The sequence below is a fragment of the Cyanistes caeruleus genome, chromosome 18 (assembly GCF_971803275.1).
Source record: "Cyanistes caeruleus chromosome 18, bCyaCae1.hap1.1, whole genome shotgun sequence".
Lineage (NCBI taxonomy): Eukaryota > Metazoa > Chordata > Aves > Passeriformes > Paridae > Cyanistes > Cyanistes caeruleus.
In genome coordinates, this window is record NC_141718.1 from 10,633,523 (window position 1) to 10,655,151 (window position 21,629).

The 21,629-nt window shown below is 45.7% G+C and overlaps 2 protein-coding genes and 2 long non-coding RNA genes across 8 annotated transcripts; 1 reads left to right on the top strand and 3 right to left on the bottom strand.

Moving 5' to 3' along the window:
* Nucleotides 1-144: 144 nt before the first annotated feature.
* LOC147649937 (uncharacterized) lies at nt 145-778 on the bottom strand. Its single transcript, XR_015277698.1, has 2 exons — nt 699-778; nt 145-199 (listed from the first exon to the last, which is right to left on the bottom strand). It is a non-coding gene; the product is annotated as an uncharacterized LOC147649937 (long non-coding RNA).
* HNF1A (HNF1 homeobox A) lies at nt 761-16,684 on the top strand. Of its 4 annotated transcripts, none has more exons than XM_023948496.2 (10): nt 761-2,912; nt 9,486-9,685; nt 9,806-9,992; nt 10,284-10,522; nt 11,285-11,442; nt 12,829-13,030; nt 14,253-14,444; nt 14,706-14,827; nt 15,121-15,262; nt 15,850-16,065. In XM_023948496.2, the coding sequence occupies exons 1-10, from the start codon at nt 2,578-2,580 to the stop codon at nt 15,975-15,977; spliced, it is 1,905 nt and encodes a 634-aa protein (XP_023804264.1). In that variant the 5' UTR covers nt 761-2,577; the 3' UTR covers nt 15,978-16,065. The 4 variants fall into 4 exon arrangements, with proteins under 4 accessions (XP_023804264.1, XP_023804263.2, XP_086711785.1 ...); XM_086855659.1 differs by lacking the exon at nt 761-2,912 and adding an exon at nt 8,998-9,184 and having other exon boundaries at nt 15,850-16,684; XM_023948495.2 differs by having other exon boundaries at nt 9,486-9,992.
* Nucleotides 870-4,211, bottom strand: LOC147649938 (uncharacterized). Its single transcript, XR_015277699.1, has 3 exons — nt 4,126-4,211; nt 2,504-2,542; nt 870-952 (listed from the first exon to the last, which is right to left on the bottom strand). It is a non-coding gene; the product is annotated as an uncharacterized LOC147649938 (long non-coding RNA).
* A 1,332-nt stretch (nt 16,685-18,016) lies between the features above and the next one.
* C18H12orf43 (chromosome 18 C12orf43 homolog) lies at nt 18,017-21,615 on the bottom strand. Of its 2 annotated transcripts, XM_086855678.1 has the most exons (6): nt 21,348-21,615; nt 20,910-20,959; nt 20,559-20,656; nt 19,890-19,963; nt 19,486-19,576; nt 18,017-19,093 (listed from the first exon to the last, which is right to left on the bottom strand). In XM_086855678.1, exons 1-6 carry the CDS (start codon nt 21,613-21,615, stop codon nt 18,748-18,750), a joined length of 927 nt encoding a protein of 308 aa, XP_086711804.1. In that variant the 3' UTR covers nt 18,017-18,747. The 2 variants fall into 2 exon arrangements, with proteins under 2 accessions (XP_086711804.1, XP_086711805.1); XM_086855679.1 differs by lacking the exon at nt 20,559-20,656 and having other exon boundaries at nt 18,374-19,093; nt 20,911-20,959.
* Nucleotides 21,616-21,629: the final 14 nt, after the last annotated feature.

The window sequence follows — 21,629 nt, forward strand, 5'->3', positions numbered from 1 at the left end:
AATATTTACCTCCTTGTTGGTATTTTAAATGTTTCCTTGTTCAGCTAAGTGTTCTCCACATGGCATCCAGTTGTAGCATTCTGGGAGGTCCCATCAGACAAACAGATGTGCATTTCTCGTTTTATAGACTTCAAAGTTCAAAAAGAACTTCTACAGCTGAAGGTCTTCAAGGCAAGCAGAAGCAGCAGCATCAGAACTTCTGTGTGGATAAGGAATCCTTGAAACCACATCATATAGACATAATTTGTTGCTATGCTTTATTCTCTTTACAGCTTCCATTGACAAATATTGCTTTTCTTTGTTTAAACTTAATCTGTGTCCCCATTGCCCCTCAAATATTCAACAGGTTTATGGAAAGTCTTTTTAACAAGAACAGTGGTAGTATTTTCCACCTTGGTTTATGTAGAAGAGATCACCATGCCAAAGAGAGGCAGAAATAAGTAACACAGAATGACAGCATCCCCTCTGTCACATATTGCTCCACAATCTGGTGTGTCCCTTTCCAAAATCTTTGAATTATAAGGACATATCATGCAGAAACTGTGTGTCATGGCTGGATACTGTAATTACAATTGAAAATTGCCAGTAATGTTGTCATGTCTACTTGAGGGGCAGGAATAAAGGAAAACTGTAATATCAAATAAAATGCATGGAAATTGTATCAACACACTGATGGTAAAATGCAAAAAAATGCTCACCATTCTTTAAATGCTCTTGTGATGAGTGCAAAACCAGCACAACTCTTTATTAAGAGTATGACCCCAAAAAAATCTTTAGAAGCTGAAGTTGTCTTTTTGCATTAATGTAAACAAGAAAATTTCTTACAATAAATGTTTTTACATGGACTCGGAATTCTTAATTCTTTTTTAGCCACACAAAGTCGTCCGTATCCATCAGAGCTTTGTTAACGCCCTGCAGGGAGGGGACGTGGTGCTCCGGGCACAGAGCAGATCTGAAATAAAAGGCAAGAGTTAACACAGCCCCGCCCGGTGCCTGGAGGGAGGAGAGTCCCTCTGCAGGAACTCTGTCCTGCAGCTGCTGACTCAGGAGCCTGGAGAGCTTGGCCAGCGGTGCCCACAAAGGAAAACAGGGACCAAGGTCCTCTGCAGCACTGTCTTGGGACACTGCCCAGTCTGGGGACAGCCCTAGCAGGCTCCCTTTAGCTCAGGCTTGATGGGAGTGTACAGACAAGGCAGCTGCCCTTGGCAAGCTTCCATTGAGACAACAGCTTTACATCCTCCAAGGAATCACTCGCATGAGACACTCGTGCATCGAGTCCACAGGTGCACATCAAGTTAGTCCCTAATTCAGCCACTCAAAGTAGATAGATTCATTCATATAATTTCAGATCAGAAAGGACAGTTTAGTGATACAGATCCCTGGAGAGCTGTTTTAAGCGATTCCAGCCAAGCCAAGGATCATGTTTTAGGAAATCACCCAACAGGTGGGAGCAGAACCTCAGAGCAGGGCTGGTATCAAGAAGGGATGGAGGCAGATGATAAAGGGACACCACAAGCTTGCCCAGAGCACTCATCAGAAGCAGCAGGACAGTTGATGATAGAGCAGGGATTTTGAACATGACCCAGCACCCAAGGCTATCCTTTACCAAATACATCAATCACAAGCTCACAGAGGCAAGCCCTGCAATCCCCCAAATTATGTGGAAACACTGCTCCTGCTCATAGCTGAGCAATAAACATGGCAAGGTAAAATGGAGGTACTACTAGAATTTGCACATCAAGATCCCCAGCAAGCCAAAGCCAGAATTGAAGAAGCCACTCAAGTTTTGATGCTCTGCCACAGAAACCAGCTGGAGCCCCAGAACACAAGCTGCAAGGCTTGGGAACGTTCACATAAAGCCAGTGGTCGCCTCGCCCTCTGCTGGGGGTTGCACAAAGGCCACTGCAGCTGCCAGTGTGGCTTTCTGTCAGCCCAAAGCCTTTGGCAGGGCCTGACACTGGCTGTACTTCACCACTGCCAGAGCTCTGAGCAGGTTCTGTGATATTCCAACAGCAGCACCTTGTCCTGAACCGTGGGCAGCCAAGCACAGCTCTTCCTTCTGGTACTCCACCTCCTTCCTTGTCCAAAACTAACAGAGCCAGAAGAAAGCCATGCTTCTGCATCCCCATCTTCCTAGTTTTCTTTCCATACTCACTTTTCCATGCCGTGGATTTTTTATCCCTTCATTTTCTTCTCCTTCTCTCTCCTGCTTCCCTGCCTTTCCCCCTCCCCCTGCTTTCTCTCCCTCTGCACTTTGTGAACTGCTGCGGCAGTGCTGAAGTCCAAAGTTCAGTAACTTGCTAAAGCACACAGATAAATATGAACCTTGGAGAATTTACATTTGCTCCAATGTAAACAGATAGCCAAGGGTCCCTTTATCAGCACTGGCTCAGGACAGTCGTGGGGGGTCTGAAGTGGCTCAATTTTGTATTTTGTTTTTTTGGGGGGGTGTAAAGGCGGGAGGCTGTGCTGTGCCCACTCTCCTGACAGTCGGGCGTGTTACCTCAGGAACATGGTGTAGGGAAGCTGGAAGCAGGATAACCTGAAATTCAAACAAGAGACACCAGGCTGAAGACCATGGTCTCGAAGCTGACTCATCTCCAAGTGGAGCTGCTGGAAGCGCTGCTGGAGTCGGGGCTGACCAAGGAGACCTTGATCAAGGCACTGAGCGAAGCGGAACCCTACGGGCTCCAGAGCGAAAGCCAGCGCGCTATCAATGCCCTCCAGACTGAAAAAGGGGAGCCCTGTCCCGACATCCCCAACCTCCCCAACGGAATGGGGGAGTCCAGGATGTCAGAAGATGAAACCTCAGATGACGGAGAGGAATTTACCCCTCCAATAATGAAGGAGCTGGAGAACTTGAGCCCTGAGGAGGCTGCTCACCAGAAGGCTGTGGTGGAAAGACTATTACAGTAAGGACAGATTTACTGCTCCTCTTTGCCGCTTTCTTGCGCTCTCCCTCTAACTCTCTTTTCCTTTCCCCTTCTCCTCAGTGTCCCTAGTATTCACAATTGATCTAGCTGCACAGTCTTCATCCATGACAGGACTAGCAGCCCCCAAACACCCCCAAATGCTTTATAAATGCTCAGATTTTCCTTTTATCTCACTTAAAATGCATGAAGGAAGCTATGGAGCCTGATTATGTATTTGACATGCTTACAGCATCAGGCTTCAGCATAGTCCAAGGCCTGTGTAACTCTCATCTCTTTGACTGAATGTTAGGTTTAGAATTTAAATTTTTAATACAATTCACAGTTTCAGTTTTCAGGAAAGAAAAAAAACCCTGGTCATGCTGAGCTGGTGCTCTATTTGTATAAATGACACAGTGAAGTTGTAACATTTCCCTGCTGTATTTAAGGAGAATGATATTGTTATTTTCACTGGGGTTTGCTATAGATTATTGGCCAAAGCAAATCAAGAGATCTTGTTGTTCTTCTGAGTATGAAGTTCCCTGACTTTGGTGGGGATTTTTCCCCACCAAAAAAGCACACACCAAATACATGCTGAGGTTAAAACCTGGACAGAACAGTGAGCTTCTACCATCTGTAGAACTGTCACAGTTACAAAGTACATACACAGCAACAGTTCCAGGGTTTGCTGCCACACAAATTTGCCTTTGCATATAAGCATTTTTGAGATCAAAAGGCAGGGAATGTTCCCTGAACCAATAAGCCTCACAACAGACTCAGAGAAACATTCACTCAGTTTCCCATTTGGGATTCTTACTGGGATACAATTCCCATGGGAGACGCAAGAGGTTTGTCCAAGCAAGGATCAGGCCCATCCTACCATCTATCACAACAGATTCTTGCCTGTTTTGGGGCTATTTTGAAATAACAAGCTGATAGAAGACAGAGGGGCAGCAACATCCTGCACATAAAATCTTCTCTAAAAATCCAGCTATGGAATTTCTCAGGCTTTCTAATCACTCTCTTTCACAAGCAAAGGAAATCAACAGAAAATATTAAGAAAATATCAAATCCCACCACAAAAGGCCAGAGCTAAGAAAAGAGCATGACAAGAGTTAGCATTCACTCTAAATACTGAAAAGAAAGCTCGTTGGCAGATTGGGAGTGATGACTGTGCAGAACCTAAGAGAGGAAAATTCACTGGATCTGCTCTTACCTGGGTGGGGAAACATTCCCAGTAATTCAGTCTTCTTCCTGGCCCAGTATGTCTCATTTCTTCTGCACTTCCAGCTCCTCTGCATCTTTTTCTCTATTTCCTTTACATCTTTCAGGTTCTTTTTACCTGTTTCTCTTCTCTCCTCACTATTGTTTCTTCTGCTATTCCTCCCATTTTGTTGTTTCCTTGGCTGATTCTCTCTCTGCCTCCCACTCTTTTTCTTCCCCTCATCCTTGTCTCCTTCTCATCTTCCTGAGTCTGCGTACAGGTCTTGGGGCAGTTTGAGCCCAGTGGCACCGGGCGGGCCCTGGCTAGTTACTAATTATCCAATGGCTTTATTATTTCTCTTTTGTCTTATAAATTTATAGATGAAAAGACCCTGATAAGCTTTTTGATCATTAACTTTTGATGGTTTATCAAGTATCTCTCCAGAAAGGAAGGTGTGGAACTTGAGGAAGGCCCCTCTGGCTTTGTCCCTTTTTCTCCAATGAGTGGGTGAAGCAGGACTGAAGTGACATCTGCTAAGAACAGACACATGGATGGAGGGAATTCCTTCCTGTCACCCTCACTGCAGCACCATTTTTGGTTTCTGATCCTCCCTGCTTTTCTAGGATCTTGCTGCCAGTCTTCCCTGTGCTTACCAGTCTCACCACAAGTCTTACCTCTCTTCCAAACCTGTGACATGAGCACTTTCTGATGAACAGTCAGTCTGCTGGGCAGCATTTCCATTTCACAAATAGAAACTGAGGTACAGACAAATTCTAGGACCTACCTAAACCCCTGAGACAGCACAGAGGAGACTGGGCAAGGACAGGGATCTCCTAAGCCTCACACTGGCTCTTAATTACAAAGGCTTTACTCTGAAACATCAGAGATTTCTGTCACAGCCTCCCCCACTACAGGATAGAGCAATTCACTTCTGCTGTTGAGGACAGTATGAAGACACCAGAAGCCTCAGTTTCAGAAAAAAATTACAAGTACAATTATGGAGGTCTATAATAGATCAAAATTAATCAAGTTAAAATGAAAATAGTAGGAAGCCTGCATTGACATATTTCAAATTTCTCATCAAATCAACAGTGTGTCTAAAAATCTATTCAAAGCATCTGAATCAGTATCAGGGATTGATAATACCCTAAGAAGATGTTATATACTAATAAACTTATTTTGGTTTTGAGATCAAGCCTTTCCATTAATAGATGCCGAAAAGTAATGTCCTTTAAAATAGTATTATAAGTATTGTAAAGCAGGGCAGATTAGTCTGTGGTAGCAATTACTTCCAGCAATAGATAAAAGAAAGGCAGGCAAGAATCTCCATGCCCAGGGATTCCCAGAAAAAGGTCGATGCTTGCACAACTATTTCAGCATCTACACAAGGGTTTCAAATGCAAAAACCAGATGGAGGCAATTCTCCCTTTAAACAGAAGCCTCTTTGGGCATTATTAACAATTCTTGGTCTGCAGACCCAGTTTTAACAGAGAGATTGACTTGTGGGCAGTTTTGTGGTAACTGCAGACATTGCTTATAAAGCCATTGCTTTATAAAGTAGAATCAAGAAAAGTGTCCATTATTAGGCTTTCCAGGAGCTAGAAAGAGAAAAAATTGACAGCATCGAGAGACCAACTATGTCTTCACAGGACCACTGAAGTTGAAACCAGTTTGAAAAATTCTGGTCAAAGCTGAGTAGAACAGAGAAGATACACCCACAGGGCTGTGTGCACCCATGGGTGTTGATTAGATTTTGTCCCTACAGAGAAAACATGCTAAAAGCAGTTCAGATAAAGGTTTCTCTAGAGGGGAATTAGCATAATTTCATTTTGTCCTTTCATATGTCTCATTGATCTCCCGTAGATTTACAGTTTGAATAAAAACATTCTTTCTGTATCAATCCACACAGAAAACAAATTGCATCTATGATAAGAAATAAATGACTCAGTAGGGAGGTAGAGCTGTGTGGAGAAACTCCCAGATATTCCCAGAATATAAAGCAAGAAGGAGGCTACCTTGGGGGAAGGGATCATACTACTGCAGGCAAAGCAAGTGGAGAGAGGTATAGCAACAATCCACCTGTAGGGCAAGGGGTGAAATTCCATTAGGAAAGACTGAAATTGAGATAAGCAATAGATTTCCCCTGGAGGCAGGGATAAAAGCATGTTTTCCAAGAGGAAAAAAGAAAACAAAGATATATAATGACAAAGGTCCAGTTTTTCCCCCTGCTTAGAATGGCTCTAGCTGGGGAATCTGGAGATGAAGCTGCCACACCCCTTTCATTTCCACATATAAACCAAGATGAGGCAAACCAGGCCAAGTTCAACAGAAAGGAACACTGCCAGGATGATGGTCTTACCTTCCCTCTGCCCAGCCCGGCTCCAGGCTGGGCTCTGGGTTGTGGAGCAGCTCCAGAGGAAAGGGCCGGGGGATGGTCCTGAGCACTTCACAGCTCTGAACCTCTGCTTGAGCAGGGTCTGGTCCAAAGCAGCAATTCAGAACCCACCTCAGGGAAATGAAGGCTTCTCCCACCTAAGAATCAGGACAGGAAAGAAGGAGAGAGAGAGAGAGAGAGAGAGAATAAGGAAGAGGAGAAGAAAGGAAAGAACAAAGGAAAAATAAAGTCAGGAAGAGTGAAGGAGGGAGAAGGTCCCCTGAACGTTACATCTCCAGCTCTCTGAAATGGGTTTTCTTTAATGCTAACAACTTGATATTTACTTTCCATTTAAATTTGAGATGTTGCTATAAATTATCAACCAGCCTCTTGTTCCCTTTGAGTTTATAACTAACTACCTGGGTTACTTATTGTTCAGGTAACAAAAGGGAGGTGAAAACGCCCTTAAAAAGTGACCTCAGAACTAAGAAAATGGGAAGCTGACATGGAGAGAAGACCCTGGCCCCTGTGGTGGAGATGAGTCATGGAGAAGGGCTATGCTCACATTGCAATAAGCAACTGAGAGCAGGAGAACAAGACTTCAGAAGAAGGAAGTAAAAGCTATAACTAGGAGACAGATTAGACCCTGGAGAACAAGACCGTGGGGAGACAGTTTGCATCTGAGGAAAAAGGAAAACTAAAAGGCAGAAAACAGTCTTGGAGATAGGGAAGGAGAGCTTGGCAAGACAGACCCATTTGTGCAGTTCTGACTCACTGAAACAATTGAGATTTGACTGCAACAAGCAGGAGAACTCAGCTTAGAGTGAAATCCTCCCCTTTGAGAGTCAATGATAGTCTCATAGCCAGTGAAAGAGAAAAGGTTTCAACTTCTGATGTCTTAGCCTGTGATGGTGGCTCTGCAGATAGAACTGTGTATTTGAGCAAGGGTTCAGCTGGCCAGACAGTCATCACTTGGACTGTGGTGTAGCCTTGGGCCTAAAGGACTTGCTGCACTGGTTTTGCAGACTGGCCTTTGACAATGTACAGAGTAGCCAGGATTTCATACAGCTGTCCTAGGAAACCACACTGTACTAAGATTCCCTGCACTATTTTGCATCACAAAGCTCCCTGCCATGTCAAAAGAAGACAAAACCCACAAGTCTTTAACCACTGTGAGAAGAGACTCCCAGAACTTACTGGTTTATTCCTGCCACAAAGTGAGGATCTCGACAGGGGAGACAAAACTGGCTCAGCTGGGCAGCAGAAAGGAACTAACACATAACAGAGGCTTCCATCAATGGCAACACAGCCTTTCCTCTTCCCATCTGAGCCAGAGCTCAAATCACAAAGGACAGCTTCCCAGTCAGAGTCTTTTCTCCTCTCACAGGGACTTGGACAATGAACACAGGGTGCAGGTGCTGGCCAGACTATCAAGTACAAAGGCAGAAGACTGGTTTAGGCAGCAGGAGAAAAAACAAAACAAAACCAAACAAACAAACAACAATAAAAAAACACCCAAACATGAGGAAACAAAAGCTTTCTTAAATTCAGCTCAATATGAGGCTTTTGAAAGACAAAGATAGTTAAGGGAAGATGCTAAAAAACTATGGCAAGTGCTCCAATGTAAAAGAGAAACAAATGTTCTATTTTAAGCAGGTTCTTCAAAAAGCTGTAACTGACACCATTTGTGTCACACTTTAACTGCTGTGGAGCAGTCTTGGACTACACAGCCCCTGGGAGAGGGGCTGCAGGGGAACAGAGATAAGGGTGTTTGTACTGAGAGAACAGGTGTGGACTTTGTCCTCCTTATCACTGTGCAGCCTCCAGCAACCTCCTGAGTCAACAAAGCCATGAACAGCACAGTTGCTGCCTGTTGCTCAGACATGTGTGCTCTTGTGACAGTTTCTGCACCATCCCAGGTACCTTTTTTTCTCCCCACTGCTCCTTTGATGCTGGGGTTGAATATGACACCAGTGTCTTCCTACAGCACTGCAAACCATTTCCTCCAGACATTTCACACAGAAGGCTCAGAAGGATGCTCTTGTTCAAAGTGAGCCAGGAGCTATTCTGCAGAGATGCTCTGGCACTGTTTGGATTTAGACTGATGAGTTTTGCATCTTTATTTCTATTGTGACTTTCTGCTGTGGTGAAATCAATACACATAAAGTCACAGTCGTTTTTTTCTATTTTCCTCAAGAACCTTAATGGATATTCTAACTGGAGATAATAAAACACAGAGGATCACATTAATTATAAAATCCCAAACTGTTCCTCAAATTTTGTGAGCAGGTCTCAAATAGTTCTATTCCCTCAGCTGTTACCCAAAGGAGGGCAGCAATAGTAGGCATAAGTGATTTGCCTTTAGTTCTATATTTCATTTGGAAGCTCTGAGTAGATCTAGGTGTGAACCAATGTGTTTGAGTAACACGTAGCAGATGTGTAAGAACATAATTCTGGATGATTTGTCATATACATATGCATAAAGAGCTGTCATGTCACAGTATAATGACAGCCTGTTTCCATTTGCTGAATCATTGCAGGCAACACAACCTGGACCAGAATCAGGGCATGAGTCAACTTGTCTAGTATCACAATCAATCTGTCTTGGAAAACCCAGTACATCTGCCCCATCTGCTTTAATGAGAGGGGGATAGAGAAGTTATGTAGGGAAAGGGAAGAGAGAAAGAAATTCCCCTGGTAAGCAAAGCCTCCTCCTAAGGGCAGCCCTAAGTGTGTACAGACAGCAGTTCAAAGGAAGCCAGTGCTATACCTTTTGCACTATATTTCCAATGTCACACAGTTTTACCCTGCACACAGGGTCAAAGCTGCGCAAGGAAGCACATCGAGGAGCAGCTTTCTCCCCTGGCCTGACCAAACGTGATGGTGAAGATGGACAAGTGCCCCATAGGAGCTACTACTGCACCTCCTTGAAATCTGGGTCTGCTGAGAGCAGGTGTTTGATCTCTCTCCCCTGAGAAATGTTTTCTTTTCCTTCCAGAGAGGATCCCTGGCGAGTAGCAAAGATGGTGAAGTCTTACCTCCAGCAGCACAACATCCCTCAGCGCGAGGTGGTGGACACCACAGGTCTGAACCAATCCCACCTCTCACAACACCTCAACAAGGGCACTCCCATGAAGACCCAAAAACGGGCAGCCCTGTACACCTGGTACGTCCGGAAACAGCGAGAGGTGGCCCAGCGTAAGTATGGCAACAACTGCTGCCCTGTCTCAGTCTCACAAAGGCTTCTGCTCTCCCTTGCTCGTCCTTACTCCGTTTTTTTTTCAAGGAAAAAATTCCCTTGCCCCTTTGCACTTGCAGAATTCACACACGCTGGCCAGGGTATACTGACAGACGAGCCCATGGGAGATGACCTGCCCACCAAGAAGGGAAGAAGAAACCGCTTTAAGTGGGGTCCTGCCTCACAACAGATCCTGTTCCAAGCCTACGAGAGGCAGAAAAACCCCAGCAAAGAAGAGAGGGAGGCACTGGTGGAGGAGTGCAACAGGTAAGGGTGGCTGTGTGTCTTTGAGGAAGAGGGGCACAGCACTCCTGGGGTTTGCTGGGGCCGCTGGGAGGCAGGACAAAGGTACAGCACTGAGTGGCACTGCTGACACCAGCCACACTTGAATTAAATGCCACTGATCATTCCTTGTCCACAGAGCTCAAGGAATGCCCCAGGTCTTGCAGGACCCTTCCACAGAGTGTGCAAGACCACAGCTACCTTCTGCTGTGCACTTACTCTCTGTCTCTGACTAAGCCCAGCTCAGCAAGGCTCTTCTTGTGTTTTTCCCAACAGGGCAGAGTGTATTCAGAGAGGTGTTTCCCCATCTCAGGCCCAGGGGCTGGGCTCAAACCTGGTGACAGAGGTCAGGGTTTACAACTGGTTTGCCAATCGCAGGAAGGAGGAGGCTTTCCGGCACAAGCTGGCCATGGACACCTTCAGTGGACCACAGCCCACCTCTGCCCCTTCTCTAACTCCCCACAGCTCTTCCTCCCTCCAGCCACCACCTGCTCTCTCACCCAGCAAAGTTCACGGTAAGAAACAACCAGAGGGAGATCTGAAAGAGGGGTGAACCTCCCCAAACTCAGTCATCCGAACTCTTTCCCAAGTCCAACCCTTTAGGAAATGGATCTACAGATAGAAAAAGCGGATTTGCTACAAGGGAAGAACAAAGGTGACAAAGAGACCATGTTTCTGGGTGAAGAGAGTGGCTAGAATGTCAAGGGAGATAAAATTCAGTAACAAAACCCACAGCCAGAGCTTCTCACTTACTGTGAGGCCCCCCCAGCTGGCAGGCATCAACCCCAAACTTCCTGTTCCAGGAGTCATCACTGCCCATCAGAAGTCAGCTCCATGCCCTTTAAGTGTGCACCTTACTCCTTTCAATGCCAGCCCCATCAGACTCTGTGACAGAGGTTTTAGGCATGAGGAAAGGTCACTCTCCACCCAAAAAGTGCACAGTTTTTTCAGCTTCACAGGCAGAGCTGGGGGGTTCCCTTGCTCTGGGAAGAGATGATCTCACTGAGACTCCTCTCTGCAGCCACATCCAGAGGGGTGGTTTCCTGCTCCCCACAGCACTCACAGCCAGGCAGTGTCTGAGGGAGCAGCTACACCAAATTACAGGGTAAAGTCAGGGCAGGGTGTGAGTGCCTGTTCCTCTGGTTCCCCTACTGACCACAAAGTATCTGCCCAAGTATCTGGTGACAAGTGCCTGCAAAGGAAACTGAATTTAGTGGCTGCCTAAGTTTCTCAGTTTCTCACTTGTGACAACCAGTTTCCCTCCTGTTGTGATGCAGGAGTGAGGTACAACCAGCAGCCAGCCAGCGAGGCAGAGTCCTCCAGCAGCAACCACCATGGGAACAGCTCCATGGTGACCACTCAAACCATCCTGCATCAGGTTTCTCCCCCTGGACTGGAGCCCAGCCAGAACCTGCTGAGCACAGACACTAAGCTGGTAAGTGATGGGTGCTTCAGTTCTGCTGACTGGAAGATGTCAGATCATCTGCCTGTGCTCATAATATGAACTATTCATGGGTATTTTTTTCTAGAATGTTCTTAAGCCCACCTTCTTATGTTACATAGTCATATGTAACATATTGTTACATAACATCTTATATAACTGTATGTTACATTAGAGTCACTTTACACTGACCAAGTAAGATCAATAGCCCTGAGATCCACAGACTGGCAGGTATTAGAGCATGAAAGACACGAAGACATTTCCTTATGAGCAATTAAAACAGTCTGTTCTGGAAACACAGCACTCAAGGTATGGCAACATTTCCTTCTTCCCAGGAAACCCTGTTCTCTCTTCCTTTCCACAAAGAGATTCTCATCTCATCTCTAACTCCAGTTTGGACTCTACCCATCTCAAGAGAGTTGATCAGACCAGTGGGGTTACCAGAACACAAACCCATAGTTACATCTATCTTACCTGTAAAGATGAAGCCAAACAGCCTGGATGCAGAAATGTACTGGATAACTAGATTGCTTCCTCAAAGCCAATTTCCTTCAGAGATCATCTGAAAGATCTGACCAGATCTTTTCCCCCACCATTACAAAGAAGCACCAGAACTACATGACTGATCATTTTCAGTCTGCACACGTTCCCTTGCTTTCAGAGAAACAGTCAGCAGAAGTCTGCATTAGCACAGGCTGGCCAGAGGCAAAGTTAAGGTTGCTAAAAATAAGTATGATTTAAATCTCATCAGTCACTCACTTTGCTGGCTTTCTGGTCTCTTGCTGAAGAAAATTAGTCTTTCACAAGGTCCTGAAAATCTTCTATGTCTGTCTTCTAGAACTGATATCAAGGTGGTTTGTCCCAGTGTTTAACCTCTTGGTGCATATCCTTACTAAAGCTTCCTTACAGCTTTTTGTCTGAGGGGAGAGAGAAGTATAATATAAGGCACTTAGCTTTCTCTATCAGCCAAATTATTAGAATGCTTTTTTGCTCTTCAACAAGATTATGACTACAGATCTCTAAAAGAAAGAGGAACTCCTAGATTCTGTGCTGAAAGTTACATGAGCCTCTTAATTTCTCTGAACTTCACCTTCTGCCCTCAGCTATGAAATAGATGATCTTTTCCTACAGAGAATGCAGTGAGCTTAATCACATTCTTACAATTTCTTAAACTTGGAAGAACTAAACCAGCAGGGATTTACTCTTAGTATGTCAACAGCTGACCTGTGCTAGTTAATCAATGAGCACACAGAAACTGCAGACAAGGATATGTGAAGCCTTTCCAGTTAGCAAAGGGGAAGAACAAGAAAAAAGGTGTTTATCACAGCTTTGGGACTCGCCTGCTGCAGGCAGCACGTTCAGGGTTCTCCTCTCACACAGGTATCAGCTCCTGGCGGAACTCTCCCTCCTGTCAGCACCCTGACTGCCCTGCACAGCCTAGAGCAAAGCCCACACACACTGAGCCAGCAGACCCAGAACCTGATCATGGCATCCCTGCCGGGGGTGATGGCAATCGGGGCCGGCGAGACCCCGTCCCTGACACCCGCCTTCACCAACACCGGAGCCTCCACCCTGGTGATCGGTGAGTAGCAGCTGCAGTGACTCTGCTTCCAGCACCTGCAGGAAGAGCTGCCTCTCGTTGTTACCATTACCTGCCCCCTTTTCACAGCCTTGCAGTGATACAAACCTGAGGAAATTGTCACCAAAGATCAGCAGCACTCTTGGCAAGTACCAGTGGGATTAAGGACAGATGTTCCTCATTCATGTTAGAATTAAGTTATACACAAAACCCACATTTTAAGAGACTTTTACAATCTATTTCTATGCCAATGTTTTGGTTTGCTGCTCTTCATCTTTCCAAATATAAGTATAATACTGCCTTAAAATGATGAAAATTGAAACATGTTTATAGTGTTTGAAAGACAAAACATCCCATTCCACTTCCTGCAAAGAGAAGCATATGCCTTTGGAATCCACAGCAGTAATTAGTATTTTTTTGTATTTTTCACTTTGACAGCTTTTCTGGACTTTTATGAGATTCCTTTTCATTCCAAAACTAGTCTACTGCCAAAGTGCATCTCATTAGAGAAAGGAAAATAAAATGTATACTCTTCTCTTACACTTTCTTCCCAGGAAAAAAGATGTCTTGTTTTGTTCCATGGTGACAGCTGTGAACTAATTTTCATTTCTTCCCAAGATTATGATATGGATTTGAATTCTGTGCAAACAAAAAAAAAGATAAAACTGGAGTGCTGGGGAGACCTGCTGATTTACAGGAACAGGGTCTGGACAGCTGTGGGAAATGGGCAGTAATGTGTGAAACCTTCTACCTCTCTCACTGATTCAAATTCCTTAATTTGGCAGCCCTAGCAAAAAGAGTTGAAACTCCATTCTACGTGGCTGGACAGCTACAGCCTAGTTGTCTGTTGCCAACAGCTTCATAAAACAAAAAGAGTAAATTAACTGGGCACTGAGGTGATGCTCTGAATTTATTTCCGAGCAAGGCCTCCCTGGTGATCACTAAACTTGAAAAGGGGCTATACTGGTACACAAGGATGTAGACAAGGACAAGCCCTGGAAATCAGAGGTGGGTTTATGCAGTTTTTGGACATTTCCACTTTGCTCTCACAGGCATGAAATCTATTCTTAAACACAGACAACCAAAAGAACACCTGAAAAGCAGGATCTGGAATCACCCTGCAGTGACAGGCTGCCACAATGGCTGTTTCAGATGTCCCTGTTGCAGAGTAGCCACTCTCTTCCTGCAGTGTGGGACACCACTGGCATCAATCCTTGTTTTCCAGGCCTGGCCTCAACCCAGCCCCAGAGTGTTCCTGTAATAAACAGCATGGGGAGCAGCCTCACTACCCTGCAGCCTGTCCAGTTCTCCCAGCAACTGCACCCATCCTACCAGCAGCCCCTCATGCAGCAAGTCCAGAGCCACATCAACCAGAGCCCCTTCATGGCGACCATGGCTCAGATACAGAACCCTCACGGTAAGAACTTGAGCTCATTTGCTTAAGTAAACAAAAATAAAGAGACTGTTCTGGAGCATTTGCTGGTCCTTGAGCTTACAGCTCTCTGTTTTTCTCCTCTGTTATTGTAGCTCTAATTATGAAATTATTTTTCTATTGCATTTATCTCCCTGTCCCTCCACTCCCAGCATTCTGGAGACAGACAGCAGGTCCCACTGCATGAGGAGAACAACTCAGCCAGAGCTCCAGCATCCACATGATGTTGTTTTCTTTCATATACAGCTCTCTACGGCCCCAAATCTGAAGTGACTCAATACACGCACACAGGCCTCTTACCACAAACCATGGTGATAACAGACACGGCCAATCTCAGCGCCCTGACCAACCTGACACCAACTAAACAGGTAACAGCCTTTATTCAGCCTTTGTTCCCCCTCCTGAGAGCTGCACCAGTCTGCAGGCAGCCCCTTGCATGTCAAAGAGTTTTTGGGTGTGTCTATGCCATCCCAGCAGAAGCCTCTTTTTTATCTCCTGGCCTTGCTGGTACCAGCTGCAGTACTGGGGGCACTAGAGCAAGTTCTTCACTGCATCACCAAGGAGGATTTCATCTCCCCAGAAACTGCCCCTGCTCAGTGCTTCTCTCACAGCTGTTAGAAGGGATATAGAAGCCAGGCACTATTAACTCTCTTTTCTTTAGGCATTCACACCTGACTCAGAGACTCACACTGAGTCTGGGATGCACACACCAGTGTCACAGGCACCAACAATCCATCTACAGAACCAGGACACAACCATCCAGCACCTTCAGCCAGCCCCACGCCTCACCTCGAGCCCTGCTGGTAAGAGCAGCAGCCACTATTGTGGCTGTTAAGCCATGTATTGCCTAGTTTTTCTTGCCAACACTGTAAAATACAATTACAAAATGGTAATTTGGGTTCACAATTCCCTGAATTGGCTCTGTCAGTGTCCTGAGGGGTTTGAAAAGTCAATACAATGAAGATTCAGAGCAGAGTCCATGTAAGGCCAGACTGTGGAAATTGGCCCCTTCAGAATCTAGAAAGGAAAATACTTTGAAAAATATCAACAAAATCAGTGTCAATGAGTACCCAGTCCTGTGGGCAGTTTTCAGGGCTGAGAAGCCCAAGACTCTCTTGTGAAGGCTCCAATTGGGTCATCCCAGTTCTAAGAGGAGAACTGGGACATCAACTGGAATTCCTAGAACTGAACACTCTAGAGATTGCTGCCCTCAATGTTTTCAGGCTGGCTGTGGACCCAAGCCAGCTATTCAGCAGCACACAAAACACACAGAAAAGCAGCTCTGCCCTTAAGCCAGGAGAGCACAGCCATGCTGGAAGTGGGGGGTGTGCACACACAATTAGGGGACTGATGAGAATCTGCAATTGACTTCTGCCTGTACCTTTGGCAGTGTCCTCCAGCAGCCTGGTGCTGTACCAAAGCTCCGACTCCACCAACAGCCACAGCCAGCTGCTGCCATCCACTCACAACGTCATTGAGACCTTCATCTCCACACAGATGGCATCTTCCACCCAGTAACCACCACAAGTAGCTCCTGAGCGACTGCCACCACCAACCTGCCAAGGTGTGACTCCAGCCGTGTTTGCCACCACAGCTGCACACAAGCCCCTTCTCAGCTGCCTTCAGGAGAGAAAACGTCTCAGGCTCAAGACAGAAAACATGGAAAGATGATGCTGGAACTGCTAAACTCCACTGTCCCCCCCTCTCCCAAAACAGCAAACCTACACCACAGGAGCCAGCTCAGAATGGCCAGACATCCTTTTGTGGCTGCCCAAGAAGGAATCCCAACGCTGCCAGGACGTGGATGGGACTTTCATTCAGCTGTACTTTGATCAAGCTGGGCCTGTACAAACCTGCCAACACCAGGCTAAATCATGTGGGAAAGAGCAAAGCTGAGCTGCCAAAGAAGGGACCACCTTTAAACACTCTCCTCCTTTGCTGCAAGGAAGCACCAACAGGAACTAGAATAAATAACAGCACCCTGGAAGTTTCTGACTTTGCAACAAGAGCAACCAAGAAACAGATTTGAGAATGGCTTAGCACAAACCTTTGAGTATGGGGTCACCAACAAGCTACAAACCCTGAATTAACTACCAAAATACCAAACATTCTCAGTTAAAAACGACCTCCTCTAAAATCATGCTATCCTAGTGGAAATGGCTTGGTTGTTTTTGATATAGCTCTGCTTTGTTTTAAATGCAGAAATTAAAGTTTAACAACTGCAAGGAGATTCCAGTTCTCTGCATTAACGCTGTGAATTCTCATCTCATCTGCTATGAATAATCTGCTATATAATTTAGCTATCTGCTAAATTATTTGCAGGATGGCATTCCCCACTGGTCCCTGACACTGCCCAGCACCTGAGAGGTTCCCATGCTCCACAAAGAGTAGAGGTTCCTTCAGTTTTCTCTATAAACACTTAGCCTGGATTAATTTTACAGAACATGGCTCATTCTCAGCTTCCACGTAAGCTTCATTTGTAGTTCTTGGTATGCAAATAACTACCTTGGGGTCTAAGAGTCTTGCTTGCACTAAGTGAAGGGTTTTAGTCCCAAGGATCTACTTCTGTAATTCCTCTTCTAATTATTCTTCTCTATTTTCTCTCAACATCCACATCATTGATATGTCATTAGCCAGACATGAAAACAACCCCAACTAACAGGTTTTTGTCTATGACTGAAACTGAGCTTCTCTCTCAACTGTGAAATGGATGAAAAACCTTGAGACTGGGAGAATTGAAAAAGCCCAACAGTGAACAGTTATCATACCTGGGAACGTCAAAATTGCTGATGTCTGTGAAAAGTTTCATTGATAAGAGCTTCCTCTAGATACTATCAACAGTTTCTGTAACTAGATTCTCTGAGGAATTTTATCCTAGAATTGTTTCCTGATTTCCCATGTACATCAGTTGCAAATCTATCTATTTTCCAGTTAGCATAAAAATAAACCCAAAACAAATCAAGAGGAAATGTTTAGGCCACCATGCATTTGAAAGCCCAGGTTTAAGATCCAGTACACTGAAGTTTGTAACACAAATAACTTCTGCTGGCACATTCTGTTAGGTTACAAGCCAATTTTCTACTTAGCTTTTCTATTTTTGGATGCCAGCTGTGTTTTCTTGACTTAAAACCAGCAAGAATCTTATAACGATTTCCCATGCTCAAAGAGCTATACTTCACTCCTTTGGTTTCTCTAATCTGGCTTTCTGATCTTCTGAACTGGGCCAGTAAATTGGATTTACTGAAACCCAGGAATCTTAAAAACAGAAATAGAGTATTTATCAGTAACAGCTAATTTCCCAAAAGACTGGAAGTGAAGAATAAACAGACAAAGAGTCATACTGAAAACTACCAAACCTCACAGTATTTCAGAGAGACGAAAGTCATTAACCAGCTCAAACAAGAACTGAAGTGTGGTTTTTAAATCAGGCTTAAGTCCTTCCTGTAGCAATTCCATAGCATCGATCACCCAGCAACAAAAAAGCCATCCTAAGCCACCTCTATCTCTGCTGGAGAGAATCTGAATACAACAAGAAAGTCACTGTTGTACAAAACCTATCAAATTAAGTAGGTCCAAGAGTGTAGTAAAATTTAATAACAACAGATGCCATAAAAAAAAAACCCTATACATGAAAAAAATTTTCAGTGGACACAACTGGAACAGTAGGATACATTTACACCAACCCTGAAATCAGCTCACCACACATTGTTTGTGTGCAGGGGCCCTGGAGAGGTGCAGATTGCAGAGGGATTAGTAACACAGCAGGTTTCAACAACAGATTGCTATGATGATCGCAGGGAAAAAATAAGGGGCCCTGATTTCTGACAGGATGCTTTTGATAAATGAGTCTCCCACGGGCTGGAGCTATTCTCAGTAGTCTTACAAAGAGGCAAAGAGAAAAAGCAGTTGATCACCTGTTGCCATGTAAACCAAATTCAATTCATCATATACTTTCTCCAGAAGAGTTTCATGATATGAAGAACAGACCAGGAGGAATGCAGCTATGATCACATCCCTCTGCCATGCAAGTCTGGCACAGTATTTAATCCTTTTAGATTGGGCCTGCATAAGCAGCAGCACAGACAACTGCTGTTGTGAGGAGAACAATGTTCCCTTCCTTGGGGATGCCAGTAGCACAGGAAGTCACTTAATTAGTCTCTCAGGCCACTGAGCTTCTAGAGCAGAAGCTTTGCCAATTAATTTTCCCTCATCTGCAGCAAATCTTGTTGTTAGGTTTTCTTTCAGTTTCCCTCACCCATCACAACCACTTGCCGTTTGTAGAGCAAAATCATCGTTCTTTTTTCTTCTTTTTCTTCTTCACAGCTCCTGGCAGCACAGAGTTCTCTCTGTGATTGCTGTCCTGTCTCTCCTGCTGGCCATTTGCAGACACCAACCGAGGCAAATCTTTGCAGATCTGGTCACACTCTGCTGGGTCTATTATTTTCTCTTGAATATTGTTCTGTCTCCCAGTTTTCTTTTTCTTTTTTTTTTTCTGGTTGGGCTCCACATAGCTCTGATTCTGATCCTGGCTGGAACCCTGGGACAATGCAGGAAAAGCACTTTGCTTCAGAATATCCGCAGGTGATACGGCAGCCTCCCGGTACCTTTGCCACTCTTGGTCACTGTCTGAGTCACTGGAAAGGTAACAAGAGGGAAGGAAGTTGAATTGCACTTCTGCCTTGAATTCACCCAAAACTTGGACAGCAGAGTAATCTGAGATGAGAACACATGATAAACGGGTACCAGTGGCTCTGGGACCCCCACACCTACAGTTTGCATTTAACCAGTCTGAAAGCCAATGTGTTCTTTTCCCCTCCATACCAGGAGGGAAAGAAAATCTCCCACAAACATTTCTATTTCCCCAGCACTAAATAAGAAACAAAATTCTGGTCTAGTCAAATATAAAAGTCATAAATACACACTTCTCTAGCTCTTCAGCTTCCTAATCCCTTGTGGGAGTCCCAGCTGCCTCTGAAATGTGGGATGCAACAGTACCTGAGGAGCAAAACAGCTTCCAGCACCTCACCTGGAGCTAACTGGCCTCCTCCTCCTTGCTGCAGGGCAAGGCTCCGGTTTCCCACAGTCTCCAGGGACAGAGGAAGAGAAGAGGCGAAAACCTGAAGTATGGAAAGGGGGGGTTTAGGTAGAATATAAAACAGAGGTGGAAACAATCAACTGCTGTTTCCCTGGAAGCTACAGTGCTGTTACTGTATCCCCACAGTGCTTAACAGCAATTATTTGGGACTGTGGGGGAGGACTTGCGGCACAGAGGTCAGAGCTGCAAAGTAACAGCCCTCACAGACACTAACAGAAATTCTTTTAGTGCAAATGTTAAAAGTTGGATGTACAGCTGGTGATGGACAGGATCCATCCCACCTGTCAGCAGCTAACAGTCACAAAACAGCCACAATGGCTGAGACTGGAACTCACCATCATCCTCAGAGTCAGACTGTGCCACCGAAGTCTGTGATGGTCCTGATGGGTCCTTGAAGACAGTGATGAAGCTAAACAGAAAATCCCAGTCAGAACTTAGACAGGTTTGTGCAAACTGAGATAAAGTTGGATATTTCTGGGAAACAAGACTAGAGGGAGATGTTGCATATATCTTTTTTTGTTAGTTAGGCTGTCTCAGCTCCCTGTTTCCAGAGCAGACTAGGCCTTCTCTCCTCAGCAATGCAAGCCACAAGAATAATTTAGAAACTGTGTTTCTAAAGCCAGCTCCTGAACAGCAGTTCTCCAGAAACTGTTCTATTGCACAATAGATGGAGAGTGGCAGCCATTCTGCCAGCACAACCCTGAACCAGGGTTTGGTTTAGGTTGCAAGAACAAATCAAAGATTCTTCTGCCAACTTTTACATGATGGAAATGCTAAGGCACCCAAATTCTCTTTTCTCCCCACAAGATGCTCACCACAGAGGCAAATGGAGACAAGCAGTGCTGCACAGGGCGTTTTGACCAGATGGGCACAGCACATCAGCAAGGTTAGGTCCCAGAATACTGGAAGCTTGTACTTAAGACATTGAACTTCCTGGCTTTAGCGAACAAGCACTTCAGTGTAACTGACCCACAGAATACTTTCCTAGCTTTGCATGCCAGTACCTGTCTAGCATGGATCCCAGTTTCTTTGCAACGTGTGCTCTGAACTCTGGAGTCGTCTGGAGCTCATTGTCACCCTCCTCACGGCTGATTGCCTCACGCCCGTTTGAAATAAGAACAAGGATTATTTCTTTCGAAGCTAATAGCATCTGTCCCTCCTCACCCAAACCCTTAAAAACATATTAGTCTGTTCAGATTTAAGCATTATTTCAGATTATGTTTGGACTAATTCCCCAAACAGAATTGGCCCTTTCATTATGAAGTATCACAAGGTACAAAGTAGAAGCAGCACAGATATTACGCATTCTTTTTTTCTTCAGGGAAACATTAAATCTGAAACCAGAAGCAAAAATACCTCAGGCTTGGCTGATCTTTAAGCTGCAACCGATCCTTTCTAAAGCCCCCTGAAAAGCAAGTAGCAAAGGCACGTTTAGCGACCTGCGGCCAGGATCTCTTTTACCTCTGTCAGACCCATGCTAGGGAATAAAGAATAATGTCTGAAGGACAACCCTGGCCCACCTTCGGGTGAGAACAGTTATGAGGGGAAAGGGAAACTTCCCTCAGGCCAGGATTGCCGGGAAGGGGCTGTGGGCCCGGCTGGAGGCCGGAGATGGCCTCGGGAGGACCAGGCAGAGCCCCCTTCAGCTCTGGCATCGGCACCGCTGCAGGGAGGAATCCCCGCGGGACAGGAGGAGCTGCTGAGGGGGCCGGACCGGAGCGGCGGGGCGGGGAAGAGAGGGGAGGGCACGCCGCAGAGGGGGAGCAGAGCCCAGCCTGTCCGCCGTCCCTCACCGCCGCGCGGCTCCGCCCGCGCCGCCGCCGCCTGCGCGGTGCAGTCCCAGGCAGCCTCCCGGAACCGCGCGGCCGCTTCACCGCCGCTGTCCGAGTCCGAGCCGGTGTCGCTGTCCGGGCCCGAGCGGCCCTTGGGCGCCGCCATCTTGCAAGCGCGGGACACGCTGGGCCCTGTGGTACGGCCGCGGTGCATGCCGGGAGCTGTAGTCCAGCCGCAGAGCACGCCGGGAGCTGTAGTTTGACAAGGCTTCCCATACCCGAATTTCATAAACTCATTCCTGT